This window comes from Euprymna scolopes, chromosome 1 (genome assembly GCF_053919585.1).
Source record: "Euprymna scolopes isolate OS-2025 chromosome 1, ASM5391958v1, whole genome shotgun sequence".
Lineage (NCBI taxonomy): Eukaryota > Metazoa > Mollusca > Cephalopoda > Sepiida > Sepiolidae > Euprymna > Euprymna scolopes.
The window spans coordinates 90,838,943-90,864,335 of record NC_136482.1 but is presented as its reverse complement, the minus strand read 5'-3'; the positions used below and the strand labels follow the sequence as shown (position 1 = coordinate 90,864,335).

General features: G+C 34.2%; 1 protein-coding gene across 10 annotated transcripts in view; it reads right to left on the bottom strand.

Annotated features, from left to right (window-relative positions):
* Window positions 1-25,393, bottom strand: part of LOC145245888 (uncharacterized protein C20orf96-like) — a 2,261,276-nt gene that overhangs the window by 1,225,292 nt on the left and 1,010,591 nt on the right. For all 10 annotated transcript variants that reach the window (XM_080107943.1, XM_080107887.1, XM_080108064.1 and 7 more), the window contains one exon: window positions 22,997-23,096. In XM_080107943.1, coding sequence (XP_079964069.1) covers window positions 22,997-23,096 — 100 coding nt within the window. The remainder of the gene's footprint in view (window positions 1-22,996; window positions 23,097-25,393) is intronic.

Sequence of the window (25,393 nt, the reverse complement as noted above, 5' to 3'; positions counted from 1 at the left end):
GAGAGTTACGCAACTGCCAAAGTAAATCCAAGATTAACTTTCTACTCTCCTTATATGGTTATGCAAATGAATTAAACAAGTACGTATGTTCGAGCTTTCACTTCTTGGCATATATTTCAAAAGAATATTTTAAATTTAAATTGGAGTAACCTATTTTGCAGGAAATATTGCTGTGATAAAAAAAATTGAAAAAAAAAACCAACTTTGCAAACTCATCAGTTATTGATGACTACCACTTTCTTACTATATATATTTCAGTTACACATGAATATTTTTCTAAAAAGTGTATGTTTTTATTTCATCTTAAGTGATAGTAAATATTTACTGAAATGATACCTGCATGAAGAGTGGAACAAGGGTTGCAGAAAACTCAAAAGCACTTTTTCTGACCCAGGGTTTTCGAGTTCAGTAGCTTGTAAAAATTCAAGATGATTTAAAGCAACGTTAAGATAAGCAGAGGAGGATTAGTGTTATTTTAGAGTGTTCCTTCTAAACTAATTGAAATGCAAAGGCTTAAAAGGTTAGTCTATCCTATCAACAAGATTATCATAGGAGGCCTTACAACTGAGATCAGGCGCATCATCGCGATGCAATGAAAGAAAGCCGTATGCAGCATCTACTACACTTATGCCCTACGTGTGTTCAAGCTTTTAGGAGCTTACCAGATATTTCCAGAACCAGACTTAATTTCAACTTTAAAGCCATCATCATCTTCCTCCATAAAAGACAGATAACATAAAACTGTTACGTTTTATGATACATGCTATCAGTTAAATAACCACTCAAAAAAAATGATCAACAAAGTATAATTTTTAAAACATTTACTTAACAACTTACAGATTAAATGGTAATGTAAAGGCGACTGGATGCATAATGATTTAAAGTCTGTGATGCTAAAGATTTGTTTATATCCCAAACTGTCATTCTTCAGTTCAAGGGACATAACTATTATTACGTTTAGGTTTATCAAACAAAAAAAAAACCCTGCAATTTTCCACATAGAAAAATGGGAGACGGATTCATACCCTTAGGTATTAGAAAAAATAACCTTTACTGATCGGAGGAACTTGAAACATAGCTTGCTAAGTCAATGGTTTGTGTTAACAACCATTGCACACTTATCTTTCTACTCCTATTGCAAAAAGAAAAATAATGCCTTGCCGGAAATATACTTTTACTTTAATTCAGAAGGTATTGTCACGAAAAGCTATTTTTGTATTTCAACTGACATTGTTGCCATCTTGTTCGATTCCGTATTCAAGTAATGCTGATTGCCTTTTCAGGACGACATGATTACCTTTTACCTTTGACCCACACCTGGGATCATTTGATAGAATGAACTGACAATCATTATCTCTGAAAGAATGTTAGCCCCTCTATCTTCACCCCGCTCTAACATACTGAGGCAGACAAATGACAAGATGAGAGTTGGAGAGAAAATAAACTGATCATAGACATATAGATATCGCAAGCAGTCAGTAGTCAAATCTCAATTTCTTTTTCACTGTTACAGACATATTCCAAAATAGGCGCACAAGAAAACACATGGAAATCTATGTCTTAAAAATACCAGAAATGTCACTGCCAGTATCAGCTGTCAGCCGGAAAGTTGGAAGAAGCAGACAATGGGAAATGGACAAGGGAAATGAAGACTCAGTGAATAATAAAAATAAGTAAAAGTAATAATGTTCCAATTCCTAAATGTAAAACGAAAAAAAAAAATCAGAAACTTTCCCAGATGAAGAAGAATAAGGCAAACAAAAAATATTGATAGGAAAAAAACAAAGAATTGAAATAGAAATGATTTACTGTTTGCTTTGGGGTCATTTAGTGATGAAAAAGCTGATATCTACTCTGAACGATTTATTGTAAACGATTTGTTGAACACAAGATGAAGCTTCGTTTGAAGATTTTTGAGGTTTTGTTTTATGGCATATCAACCATTTGTGTTTTAATATCAGAATACAATGCATAGTAGAAACGATTATTTGAACACAAGTTGCTATTTTATCCATAAATTGAAAATGATGTTTATGCTTTTTGTCATCTTTTATGCAAAAAAAAAAGTGTCTGAACTTCTCTACACCAATTCGTATTAATCCCTCTTAACTCAATTTACACCTTCAATTCTCAATGCCTCTGCTCACTCTTAGTTGTCAAAATACTCAATTCAGTGTCCAATTCGGTCTTTTTATAACTTTTTTTTTGCTCCTACACATGCAAATTAATGCCACATATATATAACGAGTTCACAAACTAAAGTTCCTATTTTCTTTACGCTTCTTTTCATGGTCGAAACGGACGCCATTTATTCTATTACAGCATTTTTATTTGCCTTTAAATTTTAGACCAGACCTTTCTCAATGGTATTACAGTATCAGTGAGCAGTACCACTGTCGCCCAAGAGGAGAGTCTATCAGGCATGTGTATGCACATGATGATGTATGAAAGTGAAACCTGCACAGTGAGGGTTGATGCAATTTGTTACATGGAGAGAAATGATATGAGAATGATACGATGGATGCGTAATATGAGTCTTTGATAACTTTATGACAGTATTGAGAGATTTCTTTTTACAAAGGAGTCACGAATTATCAAGGCTCAAAGTCTACTCAGGCATAATACTTAATGAATGTATGTTGATCACAGAGACAATAGCATAGTGATCGTAGATGGTGGAAATTGGATAAAATTTGATTATTAAAGGGAACACATCAACAATAACTTGTTTATATTAGACTTGAAGACGACCATATTATAATCAGCTGGAATCAGGTGGGCAGTTCTAGAAAAGAAGTTTTGTTCATGAAATGTGCGCTTAGATTTAGGCACAGATAGAGAGTAGGGAAAATTGTTGATAGTCGTAGTCATTAGACGAATGAGTTTGGTAGGATGGTGCTATAGATTGAAGCTCAGGCGAGCACTTGCCATGAAAATGTGAGAACAGAGAGAGGCTCGCAATATCTTTTCTGTGGGAAGAAGTTTCAGGGAGAAGAAAAGGACATCACTAACTAGGTTCTGAAGCCAGTTTTAAACTCTGTTAAGGTAGGATAGGGTGCTCACAACAGCTCCTCCCCAGATGTGATAACAGTGCTCAATTTTAGGGCGTATTTTGGTCTTATACAGGTAGAGGATTGCGTGGAGAATGAGATATCTGCAGAATAGTTGCTTTCGATGGTATATCAGGCTTTTTTTTTTTTTTTTTTTTTACACAGTGATCACCACTTATCAAGGCCCGGAAGCCACTCAGGGATAAGGGTTATTGCAAGTACATTACGTTAGTGAGGAGATTTGTTGAAATGTTTACTTAAGGGGGCGGTTCATTAGGAATTTGTTAACATTGGACTTGAAGACATCCAAGTTGTAGTCCGGAGGGAAGCAGGCAGACGGAACAGAGTTCCACAGGCGTGCAGTTCTAAGAAAGAAGCTTTGTTCATGGAATCTGCGTTTTGATTTAGGCACAGATATAGAGTGGGGGAAATTTGTCACAGTGGATTCAGCTAGACGGGTGTTTTTTGTGAAAGATTGGCGAGGGGGGATCAGAGATTGGAGTTCAGACGAGCATCTGCCATGGAAATAACGATAAAACAAGGACAGGCTCGCAACGTCTCTTCTGTGGGAGAGAGGTTGCAGGGTAGAGAAAAGGGCATCCCCCACTAAGCCACGAAGTCTATTTTGTACTCTGTCAAGGCAGGATAGGCTGTTTTTAGCAGCACCTGCCCAGATATGGCAACAGTATTCCATCCTTGGACGTACTTGGCTTTTATATAGATAGAGAATTGCATCCGTAGTGAGATATCTTCTGGAGCGGTAGAAGGATCCCACCATCTTTCCAGCGACCTTGGCGACAGACTTGATGTACGTGTTCCATTTCAGATCAGGAGTAAAGGTCAAACCCAGAAGCTTGTCAAAACACGGGGCCTCACCCAGACGAGAGCCATCCATCACAATTGATGCCAGATGGGGATCAGAGCGTTGATGATGTAAGGATAGCAGTTTGGTTTTGGATGCATTAAAGGTAACCAGCCACCTCTTCCCCCACTGAACCACGCGCTCGAGATCAGAGGAGAGAGAATCAGAGAGAACTTTGTCATTTACAGCCTTTGATGTGTTACCGTAGATGGTCGTGTCATCAGCATAGATGTCAACGAATGATTTAAGTATGTGTTTAGGGAGGTCATTGATGTAGATCAGGAAGAGAGTTGGGCCCAGGATTGACCCCTGAGGGACTCCAGCATTTATATTGCAGGCCTCCGATTTTTGTCCATCTACCACTACTCTTATGAGCCTATCGGAGAGAAATGATTTAATGATTGAGAAAACATTTCCAGTTATACCGTAGCTGGAAATCTTGTGAAGTAGACCCTTATGCCATACCTTGTCGAAGGCCTTTGATATGTCGAGAGCAATTGCCCTAGAAAGGAAGCCTTTGTCAAGAGATTCACTAATCCTGTGGGATATAACCGTCAGCACATCTGCGGTAGATCTTGCAGAGCGGAAACCATATTGTGTGTCACTAAGAAGGTTATTCCTGCTGAGGTGGTTGACTATTTCTCTATTTAATATGGATTCCAGCAACTTACTCATAACACACAGGAGACTTATTGGTCTGTATTGAGAGGGAGATGACTTATCACCTGAATTCTTAAATACAGGGCAAACTGATGAGGTCTTCCAGGGAGTCAGAAAGCACTTCTCCTTAAGGCAGCGCTTAAATAGTTTCGTAAGTATGGGAGCAAGTTCTGGTTGAAGCTTTTTTAACACTATAATTGGGATGCCATCAGGGCCAGTTGCTTTACTGGAATCTAGGTTCTTTATTAGCTTGGCGACCTCATGCACGGATATTTGTATGTTACCTAGCTTGTTCTGTGTTATAGGAGGAAATATGGGGAGTTGATGGCCTTCGTCGCATAGGGTAGAATTAGCTGCAAAGTTCTTTGCAAATAGTTTGGCCTTGTCTGACGCTGACGAGATGACCTCTGGTCCATTGATAATGGTTGGGATAGAACGCACACTTCTGTTCAGGATCCTATTTGTTATTTGCCAAAACTGGTGGGATCCAAGCCGCTGATCAGCTACCTTGGATTTAAAAGACTGGGCATATAGCTCTCTTGCATTTTTTATTACTCTTTTACAGTGGTTGCTGGCAGACCTAAAAGCAGCTTTAGTCTCAGTGCATCTATTACGTTGGTAGCTATGGAAAAAGTGATTTCTGTGCGCGATAGCAGCAGCACATTCTGGGGAGAACCATGGCTGGCTGTTAGGTTTTTGTTGGAATTTTTTAGATGGTATGAATTGGTCTATGCCTGCAATTAACCATTCGGTCAGATCTGATACTATAGAGGACACATCCTTTTTAAACATGGAGTGCAGAGGTAAATCAGATATGAATGTACGGAAGCTATCCCAGTCGGCCATAGAGTATCGGTATACAGTACGGTGGAGGGGTACGTCTGGGGGCTTCTTACATTTCGTTTTTATCTTAACTGATACGACGGAGTGGTCGGAGGATCCTAGCGGAGAATGAACGGAATATGAACATAGCTCAGGGGAAGTTGAGAGAAAAAGGTCTAAGAGGCTTGCATATTTTCGGCTTGTGTGGTGATAAAACTTATTAAATGCACTTGTGGTGTTAGACTGTGTAAGGTGTTAAAACCGCCTGTTCCTCCCTTCATCGGATTATTTCGATTATCGACACTTATCGGAGAAATTCCGATACAAAAAGATATCTAACAACATTGCCAGGCATCTCAAGTACCTTTTGTGAAATTTTCATAAAAATTGGCCCAACCGTTTACGAGTCCATAAGGAACGAACTCAGACACACAAAGTTTTTTTTTATAATAGTAAATAGACAGATGAATAAAATATTTATAAGTACATAAAAATATTAAATTTATAATCTGTTCCACTGTGTAATTTATTAAGTGGTCTTGCTAATACAAAGAAATGAAGGAGATTGAAAGCATTGGATTGAAAAAGAAAAAGAGAGAAAAAAAAGACAACATTGCAATAGACATAAAGCATGAAAAAGTTATGAAAGAATAAATGAAACAAGTTTCATGGGGAAAAAAGTAGAAATAGAAGGTAAAGAAAAAAATGAATAGATTAAAACAGGATAGAATGAAACAACAGAAAGGAATTAAAAAAAAAGAAAACGGAAAACGAACAAAAAAGAGAATAAGAGGAAAATAAATGTTCTATCTTTCTTTCCATCATAATATTTATGGCTGTATTTGTGAGTTTCATTGTGTGAGTTTCATAGTAACCGTTTTCTTATTCAATAATTAAAAATGAACAGTTTAAAATCAATCTTAATCACTTTTTTTTTTTTGCTTTGCTTTATTTTACTTGAGCGTCACCGTTTATCAAGGCTCGGAAGCCACTCAAGAATAAGGGTTAAGCGTAAGATAAATGATTAGTAATGGTGGAACGTTGGTGGGGCTTAATTATGTAAGAGAACGACTCAACAAGAACTTAGTTATTTTAAACTTAAATACGATCATGTTAGTCAGCTGGGAAGCAGTTTCACGGTATTGTGTTCAACAGTGGGACAGTTTCAGGAAAGAAACTTTGCTCATGGAATTTTCCTTTCGTTTTCGGCACAGATAGAGTGATTGGAATTGTTGATGGTTATTGTAGCTAGACATGTATTTGCTGTGGATTTACAGGGAAGGGATGCATTGAAGCTCAGTCGAGAACCTATTATAAAAGTAACAATAGAGCAAGGATACTCGCAACGTTTCTTTTATGAGAAAGAGGAAATAGAGAGGAGAAAAGGTCCTTGCATACTAAATTTTGAAGAGGGGTTTGTACCCTGTCCTGGCAAGATAAGTAATTATTATGAACTCCTCCCTATCAACAGTATGCCATCTTAGGACGTATTTGACGCTTGTACATGTTAAGGATTGCATCAGGAGTTAGATACTTTCTGGAGCGTTAGAATAATCCTACCACTTTTCCAGTGATCTTGGCGACGAATCTAATGTAGTCCTCCATTTTAGATTATGAGTGAAAGTCAGTCCTAGAAGTTTGTCAAAACAGAGTGCTTCCTTAAGATGAGAGTTGTTTATTTCAATTGGAGGCAAATGGGGATTTGAGCATTGATGGTATAAAAATTGATGTTAAATGTATTAAATGTAAGTAGCCATTGCTTTTTTTTTTACCCCATTGGTTTCAATATCAAGATTAAGTGAGACTAGCAAGCCAATGAATATAACAGTTTCTACAGATGCAATGTGTAGTGAGATTGAAACGAGTAGCTACCCTCTTTCTTTCTTTGCTTCGTTGGGATTCCCTCGCCTCTTCACTTCCAAAAGCAAGTTCGAGTTTTCACAGGAACATGTTAACTCAATATTTTCCATCCAATAAGAATCGTTTCAAGCCCAAAAGATAAAAAGTCTATATCAAATTAATGAAACCTATAAAATTAGTGACCTGGTTAACAAAATCAGATTTCTCCAGCTAGCACCTTGAATAGGATCCAAAAATATTTGCTCACCCGTCGTGCCCATGGAATCTTCAATGACTCACATACCAGCCTTCTTGTGCACACATTCTTACACACTAGCGAGTCAAGAGAACAGAAACGAATTGCTACTCACAGCTACACATGCACTAACAAGAACAAGGTAAACCAACACACATACACACTGCAACGCTGCATCTTATTTGCATACTTATTCACTGACATATCCATCTCTAAACCTTATGACTACTTATTCAATTTTCTTGACCAAGCGTGAGTTTGGATAAACGAACACTTATTGATTGAAAATGTAAGATATAAAAAAAAATTTTATAAATTATATTTTTTCAATTTTTCGTTAACCTAATTTGTTTATATTTTAGTACTTGCTAATATTCCGCATTGTTGCATTTATTTCGGTGTTACTATTTATCTACGTCCATTTCATTTACTTTCTCCGCTATAGCATAACATTTATAAACATTTTATATTCTTGCCAATACTAACAGACGCTGTCGTCGTCATAAATGGTCTTACTAAGGCCAGGGACCACGCCACAAATGTCGAAAAGAACAGTAAAAATAAAAAGAAAGAAGATGGGGACGATTAAACGAAAGGATTGAAAAGAAAGGGAAAATATGGGAACGGAATTGCTACAGAAAAGAAAGCAGAGAAAAGGAAAATGAGAGCTGTCAAGTTAATAAAATCAATAAATTTCAAAAGCAGATAAAACGGACAATTTGACCGATTTAAATGCAAACGATTCTGACATATTCGGAAAACCTAAAAGATTCATAGAAGCGATAATATCAGCTACTCTTGTAAGCGAGGTTTGGCAGCGACGGTAGTGCATCAAGAATTTCGACTTCATTCCCCCGTCTGTCTCTTTGTGCACCAGGAATCCTTTGGAACCGTTTATGGAAAAGCCACAAGTAGGAATATACATGTCGCTCGCATTCTTGTATGTCGGATATATTATTCTGATCTTCAACCGTCCAGGAAGACTGCAAAACATGGCTAGAAAGCTAAAATAAAAAAAAAGACGGCTCCTCCTTTCCCAAACCGTATGGTATAGAAAATAAGTAAGAAAATATATACCTGCAAAGAAAATTTGCAGGCAGGATCCCTAGAGTCAGCCGATTATATGTTTTTCATTTCGCATGTGGTTGCTTTTGCAGTGAAAAGCTGATGCTAAATCTAATATATTGAGATAGATTCCTTACGATGGCAGACCCGGTTTCTTAAGAAACCCATTCAAGTCACAAGTTTTACCTGTTCAAGGCCAATGCCCTCGAGAGAACAACATTCATCACGATCAGAAAAAAAAAGACTCACGATTTTGCAAAGCTCTTCGCTATAAACAAATAAATCTCTGCGTATATTTGTAACATGCTAATACGCGCACGAGAAATTGAGACAGTCACAATATATAATAATATAATAATATATTGATATTTGCCAACGAATAAATTGGAACGCTTTTATTCATGTTATTTTAAATTCTTTTAACTTTCGAAACATTCTTAGCATTTATATATTGATGTATAATTTCTTACAACGATAGGGAAAGATAATTTTAATATTAATAACCGTCACACAAAAATAAAAAAAAAATTTAAAAAAAAAAAAAAAAAGCGTACAGTCCGGAATTAAGGAAAAGTGTATGTATGATTTTCTTAAGCATATTTTTTATATCCTTGCCAGCAAGTTAGACATAAGGTCAGGTGTGATTTTGAGGAGCCAGCACAAGAAGATAAGTGCACTCTGTCCTACAAAACATGGCTGGGAAGATTCGTTGGCATATCCCAATAGGGGCACCTCAGGCGATTAACAATCAACTAACATCTTCGTATATATAAGGTGGATCTCCTAGAACTGAAGAAAACCAGCTCAACAGTAACCAACCATTGTCGGACTGATTTACAGATGTTTATTCCGAGAAGATGTGACACAAGGTCAGAAAAGTAGGATTTAAGAAGTTAGCGACCTAAAGGAAGATCACTCTGGCTTGCGATAAATACCTCGTCAGAGTTCATTGATAGTAGCGCATCAGGCGCTTAGCAATAAACTATCTCTTCAAAAAGTGAGAAGGCAAAACCTTGGAGGATGTACCTCGTACAACTGGACAGGATCACAACCGTCTTTCAACCAACAGGGAAAAGTCATTTAAACAATGGCATAGTTTCTGGTGGCCTTGCAGGCGCGAAGAATACTCATCCCCCGCCTGTGTCATAATTCTATGATACAACATTCTTAAAGTATTTTTATTTTGTAAATATTCTTACAATTCCTACAAATTCTATTCATATTTGTACAAAGCATACTTTCTAAAAAGTTCATTATAGAAATTATAATTGTTACCTTTTTACATTCTTTAGTTATTTGTTTGCTATTAAAGAACAACAAAAAACTCCTCAGTTGATAAGTAATTTCGTTAATGGCCATAAATTTACAAAATTTATTTCAATTAATGTCACTTTTACTTATATCTCTCCCAACCCAATAAACGCTGGACTATATCCTTCAGCCCTAGCCCCAAAATTGAATATTATAAATAGTAAAAAAAAAAAAAAAAAAAAAAAAACACAAAGGTATACAGAAAAGGACGTAGTGTTCCTGTAATTGCATTACTACATTGGATGGCTAAAAATGTATTCCGATAATAATAGTAAGCTTTCTAGTGACATCTTCTCAATGAAAATTCCATGCTCTCTGAAGAAAACCACAGAATTTTATATCCCAAATAAGAATTCTCATTGACCATATTAGTTAGGAAAAAAAATATTATCAAAAGATACTTGAGTTGCAAGTATCTTGAATCTAGCTTTTTTTTCCTGACCTCAATCATTGGGACCATGTCTTTTCTCATTTGACAAGGTAAACACCTGATTTCTGTTTATATTCCAAACCACACGCCTCCATGATAATCAAAGATCATTTAACACCACATACTCACACCTAAAGCAGCATATTACATTCTCTATGTGATCTTAGCATTGCCACCATCTTACCCCCATTGGCCTCATAAGATAGTCGAGTTATGTTTCTCTTAAAAAATCATTAAAAATACCTAAAAAAAACTAATTATGTGTATTGAGACACGAATGGATATCAATTGGATTAACGGAGATAATCAACCAGTATTTGTCTAAGAAGTCAGTCAGAGTTATTTGCCCATAGATGTGAATATAATGTAACTCTTAAAATAGATTATTGTATACTATTCAGGTTTTATAATTTGTCTTGTCGAATTGGGTAAATAAGAGTTACTCCAATAATAATATTCAACTTTCTAGTGACGTGCTCTCACTCTTCTCAATGAAAATTCAACACTTTTCCAAAAAGAAAACCAGAATATTTTATATCCCAAATAAGAATTTTGATCTATATTATATTTCTCTTAGATCGTCTGTCTGTTCCTCTTTTTCTTGGGAACTACAGACCAACCTGACAGAAATTTTGTATGGGTTTCTGTTTTGATAAGGTGCAGCGAACTAAATATTATGGTATTCGTTCGATGCACAGTTAGAGATTAATAGAGATTAGTCACCACAATACAATATTTCCTCTAGTTTTTTTGGAAACTACTTGACCGACCTGACTGAAGTTTTGTATGGACCTTTGTTATAAGCTACAGTGGGCTAAGCATATGATATCCGTTCGATACACAGTGAGGGATTAATAGATATTAGTATATAATGCAAAAATGGGCACAAATTAAACCATGTTCAACCGTCAATTTGGCATAAAGTACTCGTTCCAAGTCAACGTGCTATAACTTTTACCAGTTTTTAATAGGTCAAAAAATTTAGTTGATTATAATAGATATAGTGCTTAGTTATAATTAATATAACAAAAGATAATTGGTTTGCTAGTATTTTTAACCTATTCTTCTTCTCGAAACCTCAATCATCAGGACCACGTCTTGCCCCCATTTATAATGAGGTAAGCAATGTCTAATTTCCTTTATATTTAAAACCGCAGTTCTTCATGCAATCCTTGAAAGTGCCAGGTTTTCGTGCTAGTTCGCAATATTTCAGAAAATATCTCGATGAAATATGAGAAATCATCTTTGGGAAATATAACTTAGTAGTTTTAGCTACAGGCAAGTACGAAATTATAACAAGGTACACTAATACACGCACACATCTATTCATGTACACAGACAACACCTTTTTTCTTCAAAACTTTCTCGAGATTTTTGGGCCTTCATTCTTTATGAACACTTAACTTTGCATTGTCTGGAGTCCTCAATAAAAATACTTATTTTGTATTTATTGCTTTTCCGTCTACAATATTTTTGAGAGATAGTTTCAGTAAGAAGCAACTGCAATATCTCCATTATAATAAGATGGTCATGACAACATCCATTATAAAATGTATTAAATAGTAATATATCTATTAGTTTTTCATTGGAAGAATCTTTCGATTCGAGATTGAAAAGCATTTCAACATCACCACCAACACTTGCGTCGAATTGAGGTGACCTCATTTTTTTCTTTTCATAAGTATAATGTGTAGACATAATCCCACTTCTCAAGGAGGATGAGAAATCGGAAAAATCACAATCAAGAATTTGAAATAACAGATTTTATTCAGTCTGTTTTTGTCATATTTCAGATATAATCAATCAAGATTAGTGTTCTTTTCATGGTATTTGATTTGGTTGCGTATGTCTCATGGTATTTCAACTCATTTTGAATTATTTAATGCCGAAACAGCTGTAAGTATTCTGCTGTATGAGGCAGAAAGCTGAACCATTAAAATGGGATGTGCGAAATGTAGATGATACTTATACCAGAATATTAAGAGCACTTCTACGTGTCAATTCCGGCGTTAGGATAACAAACAACCATCTATATGTAGAACCGAGTCACATGACAACAGCGTTATTATGCATATGTGGAGTAGGAAGCAATGGGTATGCCAACACATGATGTGAGAATCTTAAGTACAGTTTATAAATAATAAAGTTATTTCCCTTGGACTGGAGAAGGGAGAGTTGTCGCCTCAAGGAAAAGGAGATTCGCCATGACAGTTTGGAAGGTAAACAAATGTATCTCGCATCATGTATTCAGCAGCTTCTACCTTACTATGTCTTTTGCTCATTTGTGGGTTGGTATTATACCGATAACGTGCATCGTAAAACACAACTGAATCAAAACAAAGAAGAAGGAAGAGGAAGGCCAGCAATCGTATGTGGACCAATTAAAAAACAGTACCGGTTTGGCGTTGGAAGAACTAAAAAATCCGATGGAAAAGTATGAAATAAAGAGGATTCTAGTCAATAATATCCGAACAAGACTCAGAATACAATATTTATAGGAAAGAATCCATTGAACACAAGTTGTTATTTTATAAAGAGTTAAGACAGGAGTGTTTATAACTTTCCTCATGGCATTGCATTTTAAGTGAAAAGGTGAGTAGAAAGTGGACATAAGATTTACTTCCAGCAGACTCATAACTCTTGTTCCTTATTTTTGTCCTTTCGTCCTCGCATTTCATGAGCTATGTTTTTGATAAAGGGGGAAGAATCGCGGTTTTCTGGGTAAACATCTATCTATCTCACATTTATAGTCAGCTGTTTTTGTTGTTGTTGTCGTCGTTTATTTTTTTTTATCTTGAAGAAATATTTTTTAGCTCCTTATATCAGTAAGTTCATGCCTTGTCTGGGCGATTTCCCTAAAAATAAAAGTATGTAATAAATGCAAATGAATTTTGAACATGTTTTAGTTTATCCGATAATCAGGATTAGATCACCATTTTATTTATTTACTTTTATTGATCGTTGAAGTAATAAGACTTAAGACATTTAAAAAAAAAAAACATGTTTCAACACACTGACATTTATGTGACTCTCATCGGTAGAAACGGATAGAACTATAAGGTATTATTTTTGATAAAAGGAAACAGTCAAGAAAAACTCTAATATCAAAGATATTATATGACATTTTGAAAATCGTCTTATAATTGAGATTGTCGTATATGTAAAAAATGCAGCAATTTGATTGGCTAATGGACAAAGAAGAATATCAATTAAAAAGACTAAGTACTAAACGAAATATCAGGTCGGATAATGTTACGTCGCATTTTTAAACACTAAAACATTGAGAATTGTTGTCCGATTTAAAAATTAACATTGCCGTTTCTATTTATATCCACTCTGGAATAATACAAAACAGACATGAATATTTATTAGGGCCATACAGTACTTATTATTTACACTGAAATAAATAATGCTTATCAGAATAATAAAAAAAATATCTAATTTACATTTAAAAAATGTACGTTTAAATAAATAATTCGTTATTATTATTATTATTATTATTATTATTATTATTATTATTATTATTATTTAAAATAATCTTATGCATTCACAAGATATTAAATATTTGTGTCTGGTGGATGTATGAGCTTCCAGATGATACAGATAAAACCATTAAACACACGTCTAGATACAACCACTGTCACCAATTTCACTATCTGTGCCGAAAAGTAAACGAAAATTTTATGAGCAAATTTTTTTCCTAGAACTTCCTGCGTGTGGAACACAATACCACGGAACTGCTTTCTGATTAACTATATCATGGTCGTTTTAAAGTCTAATGTAAACAAGTTCTTATTGAGACGTGCTCTTAAATAATCAAATTTTGCTCAATTTTCATTATTACCAATCATCACGATGTCTCATCAGCCACCTGACACTCATTAATCATTATCCTCGAGTGGTCTTTGGGCCCTGATAAGCAGTGACTCCCTAGTAAAAAGCAAATTACAAAATTTGAAATCTAGTTTCTGGTGCTACTGCTATTATCACTTCGTGTCCTCACTTTGAGATTAACCACATTCAGTAGTTATTACTGTTGAGTCAACCCTGAATCGGTGTAGGAGTGCCTATTACGATTCTAAGGGTTAAATAACTCGAACTTTTGAAAACTTTGAAAGTATATCCACTAGTATTCACATAAATATACGCCATGAATACACATTTGAAGAGAGTTGATATGCCGTGAAACAACCAAACCAAACCAAACTAAACATCATGAATAAATATTTGAAGATATCAAGAACTTGAAGCATAAAATCTTTTACTAAAACGAATGAATTTAATATTAAATAAGTAAAAAAATTTTGATATACGAAAACAAAACAACTGCCACTTCAATTCAAATATTAATTTTCTCCTCCAATATTTCTCGGCTGACCTCAAATATTTATATCTTGGTATATCTAAGGAACGGTCGATCTTGTATATTTGTAACTCACCATATCGCACACCTTACTAAATCAATAACTTTGATATATTGTATAGGCTGATTATTTCATTACAAACCGACATATAAATTAACTCACATTTCATCATTTTTCATTATTCTTGGATATGTTACTAATTTCGACAATGCTTTTTTTATATTTTTAAGTACCATTATCGCCCAACGTTACGGAAATAATAACTTTGATATATTTGCTGGGCTGATTATTTCATTGCAAACACACCAATCAATTAACCTCTATTTCATCATTTTTCATAATTCTTGGGTATGTTGCTAATTTCGACAATCATTTTCAATAATTTGTACCCACATTATCGCCTCCTCCTTAATAAAAAATAATAACTTTGATATATTATCTGGGATGATTATTTCATCACAAATACACTAATCCATGACATCACATTTCATCATTTTTCATAATTCTTGGATATGTTACTTATTTCGACAATCATTTTTTATAATTTTAACCCATATTTTACACCTCCTCCTTTACTAAATAATAACTTTGATTTATTGTCTAGGCTGATTATTTCATTTCAAACAAACCAACTAATTAACTCATATTTCATCATTTTTCACAATTCTTGGATATGTTACTAATTTCGACAATCATTTTTCACAAGAGCCCCCCCCCCTTACTAAAATAATAACTTTGATATATTGTCTGGGCTGAGTTTTTATTACAACACACCAATCGATTAACTCACATTTCATCATTTTTCATAATTCTTGGATATGTTGCTAATTTCGACAATCATTTTTTATCATTTAACCTGACGCCATCGCCCCATTACCAAAATAATAACTTGGATATATTGTCTGATCTGATTATTTCATTGAAAATACACTAATGCATAAATCACATGTTTACATTTTTCAAAATTCTTGAATATGTAACTAATTTCGACGATCATTTTTCATAATTAAAACTATCCTTATCGCCCTCTCTTACTAACATAATAACTTTGATGTATTGTCTGGACTGATTATTTTATTATAAACACACCAATCAATAAACTCGCTTTTCACCATTTTTCGTAATTCTTGCATATGTTCCTAATTTCGACCATAATTTTTTGTAATTAAAACCATCCTTATCGCCCTGTGTGACTAAAATAATAACTTTGATATATTGTCTGGGCTGATTATTTCATTACAAACACACCAATCAATTAACTAGCATTTCATCATTTTTCGTAATTCTTGGACATCTTACTAATTTCGACAATATTTTTTTATAATTTAAACCATCCTCATCATTGTTAAAAATATACATTAAATAAAGTAATGTCTAAAACGCAAATGGTTTCAGCCATTTCCAGAACTTACTTCTTATCTCCCATCCTACTGTTAAAGGTTGGTTTGTTGGTTGGTTGTTTTTGTTTTACGGCATATCAACCCTTTTCAGGTTATTTAATGCTGACTCCAAAGATTTTGAAGAAAACATTTTTTAATAGAATATATTTGTTGTTTTCAAGTCGGTTTTTATTTAATCCATAGTTGGGACCCTAACAGGTACTACCACTCCGGGTTAGAGTGGACCTGGGAGCAATGGCAATTAAAGGGTGGCTCCACACTCCCCAAAGCCCGCAAGCTGGGGCCTCACCACTGGATATAGTTTAAGGTAATATCCAGGACGACCTACTGTTAAAAATATACATTAAATAAAGTAATGTCTAAAACGTAAATGGTTGCAGCCATTTTCAAGACCGACTTCATATCCCGCACTTCACTGTCAAAAATATACGTTAAATAAAGTAATGTTTAATGTGTATATGGTTTCAGCAATTTCAGAGACTGATTTCATATCCCCCACCCCACTGTTATAATATACATGAAATAAAGTAATGTTTAAATCTTTTTTTTCCCTGAAAGTTGTGAGTCCCTAGATTGTCCTTATCTATATATGGTTCGTAACGAACAATGCTGAATCACACAAAAAGCCCAAAATAAAGATTTTGAGGCCGTTTCGTGCAATTGTCAAAAAAGTAACCTGCCCATGTTAATGTAATTTAACACTGTATAGTCACAGTAACAGCTTTCGGCGTATGGACAGGACTTGTGGCACAATGGATAATGTGGTGGACTACGGATCAGAAGATTCCAGGTTCGAATCCTGGCAAGTTTGTAATAATTTTAACCATCATTTTATTCAACGTTTACTCATTATCCTTACCCTTAGTTAGGGTATTTTTGTTTTTTCAGTGATTTTGTTTTGTGCATATGAGAATTTCCCATACTCCAGGTTCACAAGGTAAGCATTGGTGGTAAGACGATGTTGAGTGTACTTGATGTTGAGTGTACTCGATTTTGTGTTTGACTCAGAGTTGTGTGTGCCGACATGACGCAGCTGCTAGTTATTAATATGAGCCATGGAAAATTAAGTTTTAAAATAAAAACAATAAAATAAATCGTTTTTTAGCATCAGAAAATAGGCACAAGTTTTTCTGATTTTTTTTCTGACTGCGATACCCACAAAAGTTTGATTTTTTTCGATTTATGATTTCGATCAATCCTCCCAACACTACTTTGAATTTTTTAAATCTTCCTTCAATTTCAATATTCCGTCAGTATAGCTTAATGCTAAGAATATCAAATATTTAATTATTGAAAAGGAATACATTTAAAAAAATAAAACAAATTTAAAAATGTATTCAATGTCATTGATTGACTGATAATAATAAAAAAGAAATGTTAAAAAGGAAATAACTTTTAAAAATTTCACAAGGAAAGCAAGTAATAAAAGAAAGAAAATGAACTGTTTGCAATATGGCCGCTGAAAGTGATAGCAGGAAGCAATGATCGATGATGCACGGGAATGGTGTTTAACCCTTTGGAAATGAAGAATTCCAGAAATGACAGATAATGTTGTATGATGTGTTCCTTTTTATTCTCTGATTACAGCAATTGTCAAATGACAAGCTGAACGTTTTCTCTATAATTACAAGATGTATACAGCTGTAAGCTTTGAATGGGAGAATATTTTAATTAGTAATCTTTCTTCTTTGTAAAGCGGAAAAAGGGCATCATTTTTCTGATAGAAGATTTGAATGAAGCGAAATAATGCTCGACTTTTAACAAAATCATATTTTGTAGCTTTAATAATGAGAGGAAATGATTTCTTTTAAATTTCTGTTTGATATACAGAGCACTAATAAATAGGATTAATGAAGCTTCTTTTATGTTATCACAATGAAAACAGAGGAAAATGAGTGCAGCTAGATATTCCAAAGTGGGGAGAGAAATGTGGTTAGAGATGGCTTATTTTAACATAACATTTAGCAATGTCTTACTTGAGGAATTTGGCTTTGGGAACTTATGTTGTTACTGGTCACTAATAACAACGAACTTGATGCAGAATTTGTCTTCAGAAAGTCAAACGTTTCTAAAGCATCCAGTTTGGTTGCTTTGTTTCCGACCATATCAATCCTTTGTGAATTGTTTTTTTTAAACAAATAGTCACCGCTTATTAAAGCCCGGGGGTTACTCAAGGATTAGAATTAAAGAGTCATTTAATGCTGAATATAGTACATTGATGTAAAATCACTACAAGTTTTTATATTTTCAAACATTAATGTTTAATTTGGCTGTTATGTTTTGTGGCATATCAACCCTTTTTAGATTCAGTCATTTTGACAAACGTTTTTATGCTTAAAGTTTTTATATCTTCAAATATTTATTTATATGATATTTTTGTAAAAAAAGATGTTTTTGTTTGTGGCTTTGCAAAACATGATTGAGTTTTGCAAAGGTACATGTAGAAAACAATAACATCAATGTTTGGGACATTCTAGTTAGTAACCTCCAGAAAGGTATAAGGTCACCGGAATATTGAAGAAATGAGTCTGATTCAACAAGAAGTTTACTACATTATGCTGATAACAGGTACAGAGTACAAAAAAGGTTACCCGTCTATATCAGGCATCACTTGTGTAGAATACTAAATGTCAAGCGTAGGCAATATTTTTCAAAAAAATTCTATTGTAAATCCCTGACATCTATAATATATTTGTACAACAATCTAAGATGAGTTTAACCACTTCAATAGAATTCGGCACAGCAGACTGCCCAAGTAGATCCGGGACTCACAGCTTAAAGAGGGGTAACATAAAACTGGGAGACCATCATATAGACATCATCAATCGTAACTTGGGGGTCCTTAAGACTCCCTTTAGAAAGATATTAACACACATTCTAATTATCGAAACAAATAGAGAAACAAATCGGCAGGGTGTTCTTATCGGATACAATGAATCACTACTAACAGTAGGTCTTTCAGATGGGTTAAATATTTTGGCTTTATAAATGAACGGTTTAATTTAAATAAACATGATTGGCGATCATAAGGAAACTTATTAGTCTCCGGATAGAGAAATAAAGCTTTAACATTAAAAAATGTAACTCTTGACAAATAACAAAAAATTAATTCAGCAGAATTTAGGATTATATTTACATTATTTTATAGCATCTATAATATATATATATATATATATATATATATATATATATATATATATATATATATATATATATTTTACATTATTTTTATAGCATCTATAATATATATATATATATTTTAAATGGAGAGTAGATAATACAGTGGATGTTTTATCGGCAGCTCCAGTAACTCTCGCTTCTCCTTTTTTTGTCCCTCAGTCTTCATTCAATGAGTGATTTTTCTGACAAAGGGTGAAGAAAAAGCTGCTTAAAGGTCGGTAGTACTTGGTGAACATTAGTCTAAGATGTCGAATTCCTAATGAACCGCCCCCTTAAATAAACACTTCATCAAATCTCCACACTAACGTAATGTACTTGCAATAACCCTTATCCCTGAGTGGCTTCCGGGCCTTGATAAGTGGTGACCACTGTGTAAAAATATATATATATATATATATATATATATATATATATATATATATATATATATATATATATATATATGGCACAGTACCCTGCTTCCAAGTCCTCTGAAGGAGGCCAGTCAACTTTCTGAGGACACGAGGACAATTTTTATATAATTTATACGAAATTCCATTAACTCCTGGGGCACTACCAGCCCGAGCCTTACGTACGAAATCAAGGACTTCCCCAAATTTAATATGCTGGATGTCAAAGCTAAATATTGGGTCCTTTAGTATTGGTAGGTTTTCCATGAAAGAAATTGGAATATTACTCGACTTATCTGTATATGTTTTATATAAATGGTCCTCGATTTCCTTCTGTGATACATCGAGTTGGCCACTTTTTGATTCAACGAAAAGTTTCTTAGCGAATCCATATGGATTCGTATAAAATGATTTCCGGGCCTGGCGTCTTTTCTTTCGTTTCTTCCGTTGGTTTTCTGCTCTTGATATTTTTAGAATTTCTTGTTTAATTTCATTTAAGAGAATTAATATTCCCTCTTTTTCTTGCAAATGAGATTCTTTAAGACGGCGTTTTAATAACCGTTGTTCAGATCTTAATTTTCCTTTTTTCATTTGTCGTCTGTTTGGTTTTTTTTCCACGTTTTTTCCTCCGCCAGACACTATGCCAAATCTATCATAACAAACGTCATATGTGATCTTGCAAAATATGCCCATTTGCTTTTCAATGGGACCTTTAAGGTGAACCGATAGTAAAAACGAGAGCTCTTCATCAAGATTTGACCAAACAGCCTTCTGGTTACCTTTAGGCCATTGAATTTTTGGTTTGCTGGGAATGTCTCCTGGGGGCTGATGTTCAACAATGGAATCCTGAACACTGTGGGTGTAGTCCTGGTTCGTAGTCCCATCGGTCGATTTATATTCACGGTTAGGTGAACAACGTTGTTGACACCAACGTGCCTTATGGATTCTTAAACCGCGCAAACTCTTAAAGGTTCTTCCGCAGTCACATGTTGTAGCCGGGTACAATTCCAATTCGTTGCCATTAGAATCAGGTTGATGGGTGATATATTCTCCCTTCCCGCTACAGTCACCCTGAGGGCATTTTCCGTTTGTTTTACTTCTCATGGTTTATAAGGAATTTCTTGTCTTTCCAAGATGTCACTTCGTCTTTCCAAAGGGTCGCTTCGTCTTTCCAAAGGGTCATCTTACTTTCCAGAGAGTCTTAGTGTTCAAATTCTACATACAACATGTGACCACATGTGCTTTTACTTTGCCCTCATCAGCCGCTAACCAGAGGTGATGACACAGTTTCGGTGGCTAAAGCGGGACTGCCACCCCTGGCGCCACCAGCAGCTATTGCTGCTGGGCAAAGCAATAAATAGGATATAAAAAAAAAAATTACCTGGCATATTCAAGCAGAGGAAAAACGCTGTTTTTAACTTTTTCATTTTTATTTTTTACTTTTTAATTTTAATTTAAATTTTATTTATTTATTTTTCTCTTTAATTTCCCTTTTTTCCTTCCTTTCCCCCCTTCCTTCTTTTTCTTTCCTCCCTCTCTTTTTTTCCCCAGAGCAGCCCGAGAACGGAAGAAGTGGACAATATTATGCTCTCTTTGCAAATGTCTTCGAATTGCGCCAGATCCAGCATGACGCCTGTCATCAAATGGTTTTCTTAACTATATTGTTACCATATCTTTAAATGCGGGTGTGTGTGTATGTTCAAAACTGTAAGAAATAACATTTTAGATACAGTTCTTTACAACGAAATGAATAAACATCCTTATCTGTGTGGTACATCAAACAAATGTAGATATATCTTCTTGTATTGTTCCTCACAACAATGATTCTGTAAAATGCTGTGAATGTACATACTTCTCTCTGAAGGAAACGACAAACAACAGGTTATATTTTACATATAACTTTATTTTCATGAGTTGTGACTTTTCTCGGAGTTTGCCAACGTTTCTCTTTTGGTTCTATACCTTGCTATATCGCCCGAAACGCTTTCACAGATGTAAAAATGATAATCTGATCACCGAGCTAATCTTCTGAAAACGTTCTTCTTTTGTTTCGCGTTGTATATCAAAATCTAGGTCTTTGTTTTCTTACACTTCAAAAGTCATCCTTGTTATTGTTAAATAAACATTCCAACCTGCTTTCAAACTATTTGTAATAATTTTATTTTGTTTAACTTACATTCCAAGGTACTTTATTTATTTTGAGGAACTAAATTCCAACTGTTATTATAAATATTTATCTTCTAATATGTTTTTGTTGTCGTTTATTATTCACTCACTCTCTTAAGTAGTGCGGCACCGGCCGAGAGTTTTGATATCTGATTTCTTATTGTTGCTTGTGTTGGCATTGCCCAGCATCATTATTCAACAACATGAATCATATATTTGTAAATCAAACAAAAATCTACTTCGCCCTACATGGTGCTGAAACTGACCACAATAGTAACAATAAATGTAAACAACTTTTACATATAAAAATCATTAGCTGAAGCTAACATGCTAATAACATGTATACCGTAACTCTTAAATGAGTATATATTTTCCATTTTTTACACTGAATATTTTTTTGTTGTTTTTGTGAATCTCAAAAATGTTATCCTATTCACTTGTAAGTTGTTTTTTTTTTCTTTTCAAAACTAGCAGCAATATTTTTCAATTAGCCTTTACAATGTACATCTTATAAAAACTGGATAAGAATTGAGTAAACACTATTTTATGTAAAAAGATGCTACTAGTCAGAAATTATCTCCCTTTTCTGGACACACACACACACATATATATATATATATATATATATATATATATATATATATATATATATATATTCGATGTCTCCATTGAGACTTGAAAGGCAAAGGATACTTCCTGTAGAGGCAGTTGCGTGGCAAGGGCTGCACAATCCCCAACCACACCTCTCCTGAATCAGCACTGCTTGAGTCCAGTGGCAAGAAGTCCAGGATGACTGGAAGCAATGCTGAGATTAGTGGAGAGCACATACAGCACACCAGGAAGTCCCAAATGGTCACCCATCTGGTACTGACCAGGCTCATCATTGCTCAACTTCGGTGATCTGACAAGAACCGGTGTGTCAAACGTGATTATGCTATATATATATATATATATATATATATATATATATATATATATATATATATATATATTACTTTCAAAATAAAGCAATTGTTAAACTTACCTGCATTAGATTTTTGAAATATTTTGATAGCCTTGCTGCTAGAAGTTCTTAATATTTTCTGAGGACCAAAATATATATATTTTATGAAAAAAGAAAAAATAATAAAGAAAGAAAAAAACATCTGTAATGAACAATTGTCTGATCAATCAACCAGGTACTATTTTTAGCAATCACTCACCTTTAGACGTTCATATTTTCTGAGCATTACATTAGCGTTTTCCCAGGTGTTGTTTTCCTTTCTGTCAATTTCCTCACAAAGCCGCAGTTTTACTTCCAATCTGATTCACATTAAGGACAAACAACATATAAAGAATAACTTTGAATATATATATATATATATATATATATATATATATATATAATCAGAGTCTTATTTCTACGTTTATATGTCCGTCATCACCTGCAACTTTCTATTTGCAATAATAAACTCGATAATCTTCCTTCTATGGCGGGATGATGTAACACAAGAGTCGGACAGTGGGATTTAAGAGCCAACATCTGAAAGGAAGAGCACTCTGACCTGAAAAATATGATAGAGCAGCCACGTCAGCATTCGCTTGCAAGGGCGCCTCAGGCAGACGATTCAATAATTTAACCCCTTCTCAAAGGGAGAAGGAGAACCTCCTAGAACTGCACAGGACAAAGCCATACTTCAGTTAACAGGGAAAAAGTCGTCTTAATAGCAGTCTAGAATCTAGTAGTTTGGGCGCCGAGGGAGAAAACACTTCGACTGCATTCATTTGTTCATTTAATGCAACATAATTTAATTTTTATTTGATGCTGTTAATTTTTTTATGTTTTAGCTTTGTTTTGAATCAACTATGTCATTAAGTTAATACTTATGTTTACTGTTTAATAAATCATCACTTGTCAAAAATAAGTCACTCAAGAGTAAGGGTTAGGAGATGGATGGTCAGTTGAAATGATGAAGAATATTAAAGATGATTGAAAATGATAACTGGGATGAAAAAAATCGCTCCAGATAAGGTGTGAAGCCACTTGACGTAAGACGTAACAAAAACTGAAATAATATTATCGTAAAGACAGGAGATGCCTATTAAACGTAGTCTTGAAAAAAAAATCAATACTGTATGTAGGAGAAAACTGTCAGCAGGAAGCGAGTTCTACAAGCAATTCTTGAAAAGAATGTACTAGAATAAGTAGTATTACAATAAAATATAAGAACAGTGAATTGATGGAGACCACTAAACTTACGAATCAAACAAGCTGGAACGAAGGAAATAGGAATTACTTATGGCACACTTTATTAAAGTATATACTGACATTAGATTTGAAGACGGCCATTGCAGTCTACAGAGAAGTAGTATTTTACATGGATAGAAAGTTCTTCAAAAACTCTGTTCAGGGAAATTTCGTTTTATATTTGGTAAACGGAAAAAAAAATGGAAAATTATTTGCAGTTCTTGCTGTGAATATCTTACAAGGAGGAACTAGAGATTAAAAACAAACATTTTTCTTAATTACATAAGCCATTACAATATAAAATACGCTAAATATACAGCAGCAATTTTTCTTTTAATATTCGCAGGAAAATGTCTTTAAACTCTCTTCCACAAAATAAATCGATGTCAGTACCTGGCAAAAGTATTATTAATAAGGTGATGATGAAGAGAAAAAAAAGAATTCAGATACAGATGAAAAAGAAATTATAATCCCAAGTAATTTACATGGTTCCAGCTAGTATTAAAATAATAGACAAATGCTTTTTAGACAATAGCAACATGAAATGAGATGTATACATTCTATATTCGTACTACATTCGTATCCCGGGTTACAGTGGCCCTAGGATACAGTTTTTCAAGTCACGATGTGGAATAAGTTTTTTGGCCCCTGCTTACAGTATTTGTTCCGCCTTAAGTTGTTATTTATAATGTTATTTGATTATATACATTCATGTGTATATGTATTTATACAGGTGTATTATATACTGTACTGTATTTTGTTACTAATTTTTAATATGTACTATATAAAATGTTGCTTAAGCCCCGCCATTCGGCGATTTCACCTTATGATCCCAACCCCAGAAGGGATTAATACCATATCCCGAGGTTCAACTGTATTAGTAAATATGCGCAGCGTCACTTAATGCTTTCTACTTAATACCATTAGTGTTTTTAATAATAGTTTTTACTTGCAATTACTTTTCTCAATATACAGTAAAATAATATATATGGAGGTCAGGGGCAAACGAACACCCCATAATTTTAATATACCATATTTCTTCAAACTGAAACATAATTATCAAAGTATACTTACGCAGATAGATACGAAAAGTCTTTATTAAAGTTTGTGCCTATTTCCATTCTATGGAGGCCGTAGACCCCACAATTTTATTATATCATCCCTATTTAAGTTAAAACATGCTTATCAAAGTATTCTCATGTACATCTATATCAAAAACACTTGCAAACTTTTTTTTTAATTTTAAAATTTTTCATTTCCATACTTTGTGGACCAGACACGAATGCAGAACCCACAATTTTAATGACCCACTGTTCTGCCAGATCAAACATACCCATTCCTGTGTCTCGATACATCTATCATTATATTTAAT